Raw genomic sequence first — 12,808 nt, 5'->3', positions numbered from 1 at the left:
TAGTTTAGTTGTATTTGTTTAGCCCAAGAGCAGATTTACAATATGTATAGCTTTAACTGAGATGAAAAAGGGAAGAAGCCTCAGAAAGACTCAGATGTAGAGAGTAGACAAACAGAAACAACAGTAGTGATAAAATAGAATCAAATAGGCATCAATATTTTTAGCGCGTTACTTTTAGATTTTTCTTTGTACAGTTTGGAAATTATATAAAAGTGTGTCATATTTGCTGAAACTGTCACTATATTCTGAGAGAAGGAAATGATACAAAAAATCTGTGAAAAGAAATCATGTCCATCCTTCTCTTCTTAGTGTTTCTGTGCACTGACAACAACCAGTCAGAGTTGAGGAGTCTCTAATACAGCTGTCAATCATGTGAATCGCTGTTCATCTGCCGTCAAACTGTCAAACTCGGCATTCATTCATTCATTCATTCATTTTCCGTAACCGCTTAACCTGTTAGGAGTCGCGGGGGGGCTGGAGCCTATCCCAGCTGACATTGGGTGAGAGGCGGGGTACACGCTGGACAGCTCACCAGACTGTCTATCACAGGGCTGACACATAGAGACAGACAACCATTCATGCTCATATTCACACCTACAGCCAATGTAGAGTCACCAATTAACCTGCTTGTCTTTGGACTGTGGGAGGAAGCTGGAGTACCAGGAGAAGACCTACGCTGACACGGGGAGAACATGCAAACTCCGCACAGAAGCACTCTAACCCCCCACCCTGTGTTCAGACCAGAACCCTCTTGCAATGAGGCAACAATGGTAACCACTGCACGACTGTGTTGCTGTCAAACAAGGCAGCGCTGATTATACACAAAATTCTGTTACTGCATTACCTATTTCTCACCTCAGATGCTTTCAGAAACATATTTCAGTGTACTGTTTAGCTGTAAAATGAGGAAGTTTGTCCCCAGGTCGCCATGTTGGAAACAGTTGACCAATGTGCCAAGCACCGCCCACCGGCCAGACCAAATTTATAGCCAAACAGTACACTGAAATATGTTTCAGAAAATATTTAAGGTGAGAAATAGCCAATGCAGTAACAGAATCTTGATACAAATTTATCAGCGCTGCCTTGTTTGACAGTTTGACTGCAGTTCAGTGACTGACATGATTGACAGCTGCTTTAGGGGCTGTACATATCTAAAGTTCCCTCTTGGCAAAAGTTGGAAAACTTACTAAAACTGAGCTTCTATAAGGCAATGAATATTGCAGAGGGCGTGGCTCATCACATAAAGGTGTATAACATCTCAAAGGTTTCACCGATCACCACGCAACTTTGTAGGCATATGACCACACATAATCTGAGGGGACCCCTCCATTATTGACCCCATCAAACAAAATGGAGGCACTAGAGAGCTAATTTCTTATCTAGGCCAAACTTACTAAACTACTAAACTTGGTAGATATGTAGAACAGGACGCCTCAAGGTGACTGGAGAAATTTAACTCTAATTGGCAGCTGGGTGGCGCTATAACAACAGAAAAATGCTTAAAAATGGCTAAAATACGACCGATCGCTGTGGCTCCCCCTGTGGCCCAATGTTTTGTTTTTTTCTAACTTTTGGTATGACTAAGTCATGGTATGGTATGGTATGCTGTACATCATCACGGAAACTGTCAGTCAGTCATTCTGGCACATTCTTCTACTCACTGACGTGGTCAATCTATGTGAAATTGCACATAGGCATTGAGGATCAGCATAGGTAGAAGGTGACAAAGCTACCAATGGCTATGGACTAGTATTTATAACAGACTGATATTTACAGAAGAAGGGATAGGTATCCTTCAGCTGTGATTGGTTGTTCCTTGTCACATGACATGTGGTGTGCACTGCTGCGTTCCAAAAGTAAAAAAAACACAGTGAAACACAGAAACCGTTTATCTCAGGGTGCAGCCCTGAAAAAGAGGCGCTCAGGAGTGCGTGCGCGCCACCCTGGCGTTGCTCTGGCGTTGCTCTGGTGTTTGAGCACGCCTGCATGCGTCTCCATTGAAAACAATGAATTTGAGGCCGCAAAAAACTCTGATTGGTTGTTTTCATTCACGCATAGTAAGGCTATTAGGAGCGCAACAATATCATAGAGTACGCGGAGGAGTCTGATTTTCTTTCGCAGTTTAAGCAAATATGAAAAAAAAAATTAATTAAAGTTACCAATTACAGCTCTAACTGTTGCAGTCACTACATAATTAAATGTGTCTTATATTAGAGCTCTCTTGCTGTGTTATTTGTTACTGTTTGCAAGACACTAATACTAAATGGTATGGTGAGGTAAAAAGGATATGTTCTTTTCATATATCATGAGAATACCATTAGAGTATATGTAAGCTGAAAGAACACAATGAGAGACATAATATTTTACCCAGCCAGGGTGATTAGGTCAGAGCTACTGGCAGCTAATGGGCAGATCTGACTCAGAGGAGCTCTGCAGAAATAACCACACAGAGTAAAACTTTATTTGATAGCTGGCTCTATTCAGAGCTTCTTTCCTTTTTCTCTCCAACCCTATCCCCTTCTCTGCCTTTCTGCTGACTGAGAGAGGACAGGACATAAAACACCACACATTTCTGGAGAGGAAGTTGACCCCCCTCTTGGCTTACCTCTCATAATCAACATCGGCATTTGAAAAACCCACCTCACTCAACCACTAGTCGAGAGCAAGGAAACGGCATAAAATATTAAAGTGCTGGGTGCTTTTTACCATTAAATAAGCAAGCATGTATGGTGGGAAGAGACGTGGGGAGACTGAAAATGCAGGACCCTGCCAGACACGTTTCTCACTAATTGATTAAAGCCTCTTTTGTCTGCATCCTCGGTCTCCCAGCTATGCAAGGACAGGCAGTGTTGCGGCAGTGTATCCCTGCCTTTTGTTTACTCTTAATCTGCCCCAGTGTTAAAATTGTTTGTTTTAAGAAGGGATGCTTACATTTGGTGTCACAGTGGTAATGGTAAGCAAAAACACAATGACATGTTAAAATAATAGGAGACTGCTATTTTTTGCTGTTGCCACTGTGATCTCTTCAACAAGCTATGACAGAAATCTTTTTGAAACAGATCCGCCTCCTTGAGTACGTTCTCCGTATGGCAGAAATATTACAATCGCATCACAAGCTCTCAGCTACCTTGCAATATAATAACTTCAAGCAGGTGCTGATTTAGCACATGATGAATCAAAGAATGATTAGCTGGTGTGCCTGATGAGTGTGCAGTATACAGAGCCCTACCTTCAGAACGCTGATATGATGCAGTGAAGAGATTTTCGCATTGCTGCATGTTTGGATTCAGGCTACATACAGGGCTGGCTCAATCTAGCTATTATGAATAATGAGCTCTCCAGTCTATAACTCCCTATAAATGGGGCAGGTTGTCCCAAGGGGATAGCTGGAAATGCATCAGATTTATTCACCATTATGGTAGAGAGCAGGGCGCACCCTTGAATCAGTGGCTCTGAGTCTGTCAACCAGCAGGCGCCGTACAGAGAGCACTCAGTAATGACATACTAACTGGCAGAGACAGGATCACAGTTCACACATCATAAAGAAGTGTCAAGTGTTTCTAGTGAAGTCCAACGTCTGGTGTGACTGATGATCACTTAAGACATGCTCCATTGTCAGAACACAGTAGAGTAACTTTGAATGTTATAGTCAGTATCATTTTGGAACAAAGAGATATTTGATTAAATTGAATAGATCCACAATATGATAAAGTACTGTAAAGTCCCTCCTGATGACCCACTACATATTTGGTTGTTTTTTGTGTGGCAATATTGTATTGATAGACAGCCTCCAAGCAATGATTTTTATTAATATTGCAAATACCAATTATACCTTTGGTACACACTTGACTATTAAAATCAGTTGCTTTTGTAAGTCCACTAGAAACCTTTCGCTGCAATAAAAATGGCTGAAGTGAGAAACTTTATCTTTAAAACAGTAAAGTTGTCCTTTAGGGACATCTCACTAGCCACTTTATTAGGTACGCCTGTCCAGCTGCTTGTTACACAAATAACTAATCAACAAATCCTGTGGCAGCAACTCAATGTATTTAGACATGTAGACATGGTCAAGACAACCTGCAAAGTTCAAACCAAGCATCAGAATGGGGAAGAAAGGTGATTTAAGTCACTTTAAACGTGGCATGGTTGTTGTGTATTTCCAAAACTGCTGATCTACTGGGATTTCCACACACAACCTCTGGGTGAAAATGCCTTGTTGATGCCAGAGGTCAGAGGAGAATGGCCAGACTGGTTCAAGATGATAGAAAGGCAACAGTAATTCAAATAACCACTGGTTACAACCAAGGTCTGCAGAAGACCATCTCTGAACCAACAACACGTCCAACCTTGAAGCAGATGGGCTACAGCAGCAGAAGACCACACCAGGTGCCACTCCTGTCAGCTAACAACAGGAAACTGAGGCTACAGTTCACACAGGCTCACCAAAACTGGACAACAGAAGACTTGAAAAACATTGCCTGGTCTGATGAGTCTGGATTTCTGCTGCCACATTCAGATGGTAGGGTCAGAATTTGGTGCAACCAACATGAAAGCATGGATCCATCCTGCCTTGTATCAACGGTTCAGGCTGGTGGTGGTGGTGTAATGGTGTGAGGGATATTTTCTTGGCACACTTTGGGCCCCTTAGTACCAACTGAGCATGGTTTAAACATCAGTATTGGCCTCAAAACATCCAGTATCGATCAGGCTATAATCCACAGATTTTGCTGCTATCCTTTTTTCATTGACAACAGCATACCCTTTGAAGCCAAAGCTTTTTTTCTGTAGCTTGTCAGAGTCACAAAAATCTAACCTAGAGACCATGCCAACTTTGATTCTTGAGCTTTTTTCAGTGCCCAAGTCTCCAGTTGGCAACCGATTGTCATTGCTTCACAGTGAAATTGAAACTGAAATTGAAAAGAGTTCAGAAGAAGTTGCACTTTTTATTGCCCTGTGAAACCAAACACTGCAGAGTCTGTTCTAAGTAAACAGACTCAAAACAAGTCTATTAAATGATACTGCTCAAGTACAAATAAGTGTCACAAATTTGTCTTTAATTTCCTGTCATGGAATCACTGAAGTTTATCTTATATTAAGGGATTGTTAATGAATCAGAGTTGTTGGATCTAAGGTAATACATTAATGCCACCTGGCACTATCCCTCTGTACATCAAGACCAATTTACCATTTAGAGGCATGATCTGAGCAGAATGATAAATGGACTTAGTGCGGCTGGGATGGATAGCCTCTAACCCGCACCATTGTCGCTGCAGACGATGCTGTTAACAGCACCCTGTCAGTCTGACAACATCTTTTCATTCGGGGTTGGTGGAGAGAGGAGGCTGGACGTTATCACACATCAGTGAACCTCTCAGACCCAGCCGCTCAAGTGTGGTTCAACACTCCAGATGTAGTAAGGAATAAACTCCCCAGGCTGGCTAAGTGGCATTAATCATTCTAATCTTTGTCATCATCAGCATCAAGATCATCATCATTATCGCTGTGATTATGACAATTATCACTGTATATCTTCATTATCATATTCAAATCAAAAGGCTTCCTGCACCTTTAGCTTTACTGAGCTCAGTGGCCTATTTTCAACTCTCGTGCTTACGTATAAATAAACATGAGCACAGCGGCCAGTGTGGGATGGTGTGCTGCATTTTTATGGTGTTTTTAGAAAGCTGTTTGCCCTCTTGAACCGCCGATCACGAGGTGTATTGGATTGAAAGCAATGTGTTTACCATAACTTGGGGGCAAGTGCTTTGAGAAGTAGACAGTGTTAATCGAGGTTTCTGTAATTTGCCTGTCAGATTTTTAAGATGAGGCTCTATAGTTTGACAGTTATGGGCTGGAGAGGCAGGAAAGAAACAGCGGTCAGGTTCAGCTTGGACTGTTTGGCCAAAGGAGCTTTAAATTAGAAATGTGAAGGAGCTGGGGAACAGTGGGGAATTGCAACGGGCATTAATCTAGCAGTGCGTTCAGATGCATTCGTCTTTCCTTCCGTTTGCGATTCTGGCAGAGCCTCTCCTGAGTGTGGCAGTGAAATTGTTTTGTGCATGCTGTTTGTGTGTGTGTGGACTTGCACTCACGTGTCTTGCGTGCCTGTGTGTGCAAACAAAGATAATTCAGCGTTCTGCTTGGGAATGCATCCACACTTTGTGTTTGGAATGCCAGAGTGCCAAATTATACCTTGTGAGCGAGCGTGGAGGGCCGCTGTGTCTGCTGCAGTCATTGGAAAGGAAACATGAATCTTTCTGTCTGTAGTCCATGTGCTGTGGGAGCAAGAGGCGGGCTGCACAGAGAGAAAGACAGAGTGGGAGCATTTAAAAGCCCACCTGCTCTTTGCACAAAACTCATCCTCCTCTATCAGTGACCGTGTTTTATAAATCTGTCCAATCTGGAGGTAAATAAACTCTGAAGTGCAGCCCTCTCCATCACCCTCTGTTGCATCAGTGATAAGGTATCCAAAACCATTGTACAAATCCCATTGTACCAATAGAGTTCGTATGTTCTCCCCGTGTCAGCGTGGGTTTTCTCCAGGTGCTCCAGCTTCCTCCCACAGTCCAAAGACATATAGGGTCCAGGGTGTACCCCGCCTCTCGCCCAATGTCTGCTGGGATAGGCTCCAGCCCCCCTGCGACCCCTAACAGGATAAGCTGTTACGGAAAATAAATGAATGACTAAATGTACAAATCCCTTAAGATGAATGCTCTTTCTTTATATAACTAGAACCAAATAGGGTTCTTCGGCTTGTCCCCAAAGGAGAACAGTCCAATCCTACCTAGAGCCATCTGTTAAAGGTTGTACCCAATACCCCCTTTGAGAGGTTCAACAGAGATCCCTTCTATGGTGTAATGCTGCCACCCAGAACCCATTCTTGGGGTTCTATCAAGAACCTTTTCACCTTCTAATGCCCAGTTCAGACCAATGATTTGCAACGAGATAAAACTGTTTTAGAAAGTTGCAGAGAAAAGTTGCAGCGGTGTAAACTGGCTAGTCTGACCTCGACTCAAGCCAGCTGATGGTGTCACTGTCAAATTGCTGGCAGCTTGTTTTAGAACATGTAGCATGTCATCTGTTTCAGCAGCCAGTCGGCTTGTAGTGAAGTACATTGGTCAAGTCAAAATGACCTCGGACAGCAGGTGCTCCCTCCCCGTCAAGCCCTCTGTTTCGGTCCTTACAGTGTGCCTGTGTCTGATGGTGGGTCACTACTGTGGCTTGCTGATACACCGTCTCATCTAGTTGCATTGGTCTGAACCAGTAGGTTTTTAGAACAGTGCAGAATGGCGCATTGCAAGTAGTTGCATGTTTCAACTTGTCTTGTCATGAATATTTGGTTCATCGAGAGCCCAACCAACCAATGGTTTAATCTACAACTGTAAAACCTATGCAGGGGGTTCTAAAAAAATAGTAATTGAGTACATAAATCTCTCTCTTACTTATCATGGCTTTATGCTGCCATCAAATGGGGTTGTGTTTTCTGTGTTCATTAGAAAAGTCCATATGAATGTCCCCCTCTTGTGGTATTCACAACCTTATAACTGGATATGGATGCAGTTTTTGGTGGAAGTTAAGTGAATATATTGTCATATAGTCATAAAGAGTTTCTCTTTGTAATTTCTCTATATGTCTGAGCAAAATGTTGACATTCCCACCAGCCTCTTATTTCCCTCTGTCACCATGCCTTTACATTTTCTGCATTACCTTACCTACTTGCTAGGTTGTTGGCCTTGATGGTTTCTCGACGTTGATAGTCGCCATTGCCTAGCAGCGGTGTTCTTCCGACTTAACCTCTTGAACAGCAAGTATATAGTGTGGACAGCTTCTCATGTCGTGACTAGAGCTGACAAGTTAAAAGTCCCACAGGCTTTGGCTTAATGAGGCTCCTGAAGGACTGGAACTAGCACAAACCACAATACTCATTTTGCACAACTACATTTCTAGGGGCTAGAAATTTAGTGATATCACAACCACTACAGCCTCAATGGTGCAGTAGGGTTTGGAACAGAAACTTGGTTCCAAGTTAAAACCCAATACAAATTGCTGGCAGACTGTGTGGTATTGTATGGCATGAAATGATGATAACGCTATCATTTATGGCCGAACACAAGTAAAATGGACTGATTAAGGGGATTCTACATACATCTACATTTAAGAATATAATTCGAAACACGGGTAAACATTTGATTTTTTGAGTGTGAGGATCTTTTAACAACCATTCTTTCAGCAATTCTTGAAGAACTCTTTCTTCAACAAAGGATTATTTGGATGAAGAGTTCTTAATTGAACCCTTAGTCTTACAAAGAACCCCTGAAGGACCCTTTCTTCAAAAAATGTTTCTTCAGAGGCAATTGGCTCTGGGTAGAACCTCTGCTGTGCCTTCAGGAACACCCTTTTTGGAACCATTATTTTTAAGAGTGTACACAAACCTCAGTATTATATTCTTATTCTGTGAGGTTGTTGTATCAATGTCTCTGGTTGTCTTTGTGTAATAATAACACAAGTGTCTTCTCTGACCCCTCTCTACAGGATTGGCCTTCTGCTACTGGGAAAGCCTCTGGACAGAGAGACCACAGATCAGTACCGTCTGATTGTCACAGCTTCTGACGGCAACCCAGGAGGGGTGAGGCACAACCCTCTTTATTAAACAATTGGCCTGATTCCTCGGGGTCGGCAATCCTCAAACATTTGGAGCGCATTATGCTCAAATAAGATCTCCTCATACAAGCTTATTAGCTTGGAAATTTGGCTCACTGAACCCAAGAGCTTCATTAGCCTAGAAAATCTAATAGTGCATTTGAACTCGCAGAACCTGTGATTTTGTCACAGATTCATAAAATCTGCAGTAGCACTGGAGGTCAGGAGCACCACTTCTTTGTGCCAAACCAATGCAACACCAGGATAATGAGGGTTGCCTACTAATTTAAATCCATGCAGTGTATGTGGACATAATAATTTTGGTAAGCTGTTGAGGTCCTTTAGTGGAATTTCTTCACTGATTGATTAAAGTCATTGAAAAAAGGACTACTGTGAATACAACTAGGGGTTAGAGTTATTTTTTCCCACAGCACAGATTCAGGTCTTTGAGTCTATTAGTCATTTTCCGTTTTTCAAACTCGAGTGATTCTCACTCACCAAGTGTTCAGCTTTGCAATTAATAAGGCAATGGACAATTACTACCCTGCAATAATGCTAATGTTTTTTCACTGGCAAAGTGCTAAGTGATAACTACATAAGCTAGCAAAATATTTTGCACATCAAGGTTTTAAAGATTGCAAATTGACCTGCTGCAAAAAGGTTATGTTTTCTGTTCAGTTTGTTTGTCTGTCTGTTAGTAGGATTACAGAAAAACTGCTTGGCCCAATTTTGATTTAGCTTGGTTAAAGTGTGTAGCATGGCCCAAGGAAGAACCCTTTATATTTTGGAGTGGATCCAAATCACAGGGTGGATGCACAAATGGTTTTCACTTTCAGTAACATTGCAAGAACAGGCATTTTGGCCTTGGCGAAGGTGTGCACTCTCCGAGTTCACCTCTTGGTACATTTGCTGTTAAAATTTTACATCTGGGAAGTGTATTTAGTGAGCGGGTATTTTGCCTTTAGCTGCTTTCAACTATCAGTGCAGTTTTGCATAACAGAACTGTTATGTGTTGTTTGAATGGCCAAAGGATCATGATATATCGTACATAATTTAGGTAATGTGCTAAGTTCGTATTAAGACAAGATAACAATTCTTTAGGCAAGGTGGATAGACAGAATTTCACTGAAATAGATCAAGAGCAAGTTCAATGCGTGGATACAGCTGCAAACTAGTGGAAGCAGCACTAGTGTGTCTTGCTGTTGAGTTTTCTTGATATCCACTCGTACAGTGGCTATCCTGCATGCAAAGCTAATTCTTAGAGCAGTACTCTGGTGACTTTATATTGCACTTCCATAAAATGTAGTTTCTCATTAAAAAAAAAAAGGAGTCAGCAGCAGCAGAGGGCGAGATATCCTGACTTTTAGGTCCTAATATGGGTCATGCTCCAGAAACACTGTATACTGTATAACATCATGCAACCAGTAGCATATTTTAATTTAATCCTCCTTGTCTAGTAAATGCACACATTTTTTTAAACTCCACATCTCCAAATTGCATTCTGTTGACATCAGTGTGACATTATCAGTTATTTTCTCAGACTTGGCAAAACCTCTCAGAGCTTCAGAAGCGATTACACATCTCTTTTTTCAGCTGAATACTGAATAGTAGTAACAGTATTTAGTAAACTGATCTTTAATTGTAAAATTGTTGGATTGCCCCTTTATAAAACTGCTGCCCTTAGGATGTCATCATGAGTTGTAACTTTTGGGAGTTTACATTCACAGAGCTGTCTTTGTAACTGAAAGTGAATGCTGGCTGCTCCATCTCCCACCGAGAGTTGATAATCATATAAACCGTCTTAATTTAATTAGACTTCACCTCAGTTGGCTCAGTTTTCACAGCTGTCTCTCTCCCAGGCAGAGGTGAAATGCGGTTTCCTTTTTTAAGATGCTGTGCGCGATAGATAATGAACATTAGCTGATGAGCTGTCACAGGAGTGATGCTGATTGCCCCCCTCTCACCTGTGCACACATAAACACTCAGAGCTACAGCTCCTGTTTGTCTGTTGGCAGGCTTTCATGTGTTGGTCAGGTGGAGCTGTATAGAAAGCATATATGCTACCGGTGTGCCCTAGTATTTGTTAGTGTCCCAGAACTGTTGAAGTGCAAAGCGGGGCAGTTAGAGTGGGAGGGACAGAGGAGATGGACGGTGACAAGGTCAGAAACAAGAGAACAGATAAATGAAGAGAGTATAAGGTGGGGCTTCACCTCACAGAATGAGGTAACCACAAGCTGGTGCTCTTTGTCCTAATATTGATGGACAGATTGTACAAGTCTTTACCTGTGTAGTGTGTGTATGTGCATGTGAGTGTGTGTGCGACACGTCTCATCCACAGAGAAAATTACTGGCTGACTCGTGTGGGCTAAATGTCACAGCTAGGAAGAAACGCTGTCACAACAGGAAGGAAGTCGAATGACTGAGAGGGGTAAAGGGCTGCGGGAGGGTGGAGGAGGGGGACTCATTCAGCGAGACGAAGTGCTGTGAGGAAGGCTGGGGACAGGGAAGTGATCAAAATAAGCACAGGAGGAGGGCACAGAGAGGAGAAAGCGACAGAGAGAAGGAGGGGGACACCAGGGATTCGGATGTGTAATTAGTGCAGAACTTTGGTAACCATGGGAACCGGGCACAGGGAGCGAAGCGAGCCATCCTGCCTTCAGTGCTCTCTGAGTATTGTCAAATCTGCACACACACACACATACACTCACAAACTTTTTCTCGTTATACTTGTTGAATTTAAACTCTTAATGTAGTGCATTTTGTGCGTCCAATCCAGAATGTGTATCCACAACAGCGCAAGCTGTAATCATAACTGCCAAGCAGACTCAGATCCACAAAACTCACTCAGGGGTGCTGGATAAAGCTGTTCTGCTTGCCCTCAGAGGAGGGACGACTAACAGCCTGATCATTTTAGTCCCAACATGGCTTCTGGTCAGGGTTTGTCACTTGAAAAGCAAAAGCACCATCGGCCATTTCTGGATCCCTCAGACAGTGAGGACACAAGACGAGACATCACAGCGCTCCATCTATTTCATGTTAAATAAATAATAGCAGCTCATTAATCACACTCCTGGTTGTAGAGGTAGGCTTTTTTTGGCTTTGATAAGAACACCCACGCCAGGATGGAGATGCTAATTGGCTTCAGGTCCTTCTGTTAAGTTGAAAAGAAGTAGATCCCATCACCACACTGATGGTGAGCTGCATCCTCTTGTACTTTAGTAGTGAAAGAGAGGCAGAGGAGGCATGAAGTGTGATGTTTTTCAGCATGGGCTGCCATGTCAAGTCATTCATGAAAGCACTTATTATGTACGTCTCAGAAGCCGGAACAAAGAAAACAAAAATGGTGGAGGAATTCCCAACAGACAGCAGGATGAAGGTGACATTAATTGGGTCATTTCCTCCATGACATTGCTGCTGAGTGTCTCATCTGCCAGGGCAACTTCAAACAGCTGTCTACTGGGAAGTATTTTTTCTTGCGAGGGCCAACTCCTCCCACAACCCACCCATCCTTCCTCCCTCAAAGGGGACCATTTACACCATTATTTGCATACAGCTTCATCCCAGTGCACCGAGAGCTTATAGGTTGCGCATGTTCAGCCATTTTTCTCTGTTGATTTATAGGAGTGCTATATGTGTGTCTAGTGTGTCATTGTTTGAAGGTTAACGGCAGTACCTTGCTACACATTGGCTCTGCAAATGAATGGACATCTCAAATGAGGCGGGGGGAATTTGCTTTGGCCAATGAGCTTTGAGATCAAACAAACCCCGAACATTATACAAAACACACATAAACATAATTTAATTTACTGTGGACATGACTGAAGTATAGTCGACAGCTACCCATCTGTCCATCCATTAGTTTTCCCCCACTTATCCGGGGCCAAGTTGTGGGGGCAACAAGCTGAGCAAGGTACTCCAGACATGCCTCTCCCCAGCAGCACTTTCCAGCTCCTCTTGGTGGATACCGAGGCTTTCCCAGGCCAGATTAGATGTGTAATCCCTCCAGTGTGTACTGGGTCTACCCCAGGGCCTCCTACAAGTTAGACATGTCCTGAAAACCCTCTGCCAGGAGGTATCAGATGCCTGAAGCATCTCAACCGGCCCCCTATGACGCAAAGGAGCAGGGGCTTTAGTCCGAGCTCCCTCCAGATGTTCGAGCTCCTCACCA

The 12,808-nt window shown here is 42.9% G+C and overlaps 1 protein-coding gene across 1 annotated transcript in view; it reads left to right on the top strand.

Annotated features, from left to right (window-relative positions):
* LOC117248417 (protocadherin-15-like) overlaps positions 1-12,808 on the top strand; it is a 335,851-nt gene that overhangs the window by 206,653 nt on the left and 116,390 nt on the right. The window contains exon 19 of the mRNA XM_033613476.2: positions 8,533-8,626. Within this exon, the coding sequence (XP_033469367.2) occupies positions 8,533-8,626 (94 nt within the window). The remainder of the gene's footprint in view (positions 1-8,532; positions 8,627-12,808) is intronic.

Source organism: Epinephelus lanceolatus, chromosome 17 (assembly GCF_041903045.1).
Source record: "Epinephelus lanceolatus isolate andai-2023 chromosome 17, ASM4190304v1, whole genome shotgun sequence".
Lineage (NCBI taxonomy): Eukaryota > Metazoa > Chordata > Actinopteri > Perciformes > Serranidae > Epinephelus > Epinephelus lanceolatus.
Note: the sequence above shows the minus strand (reverse complement) of the source record. Positions and strands in the feature narration are given on the sequence as shown.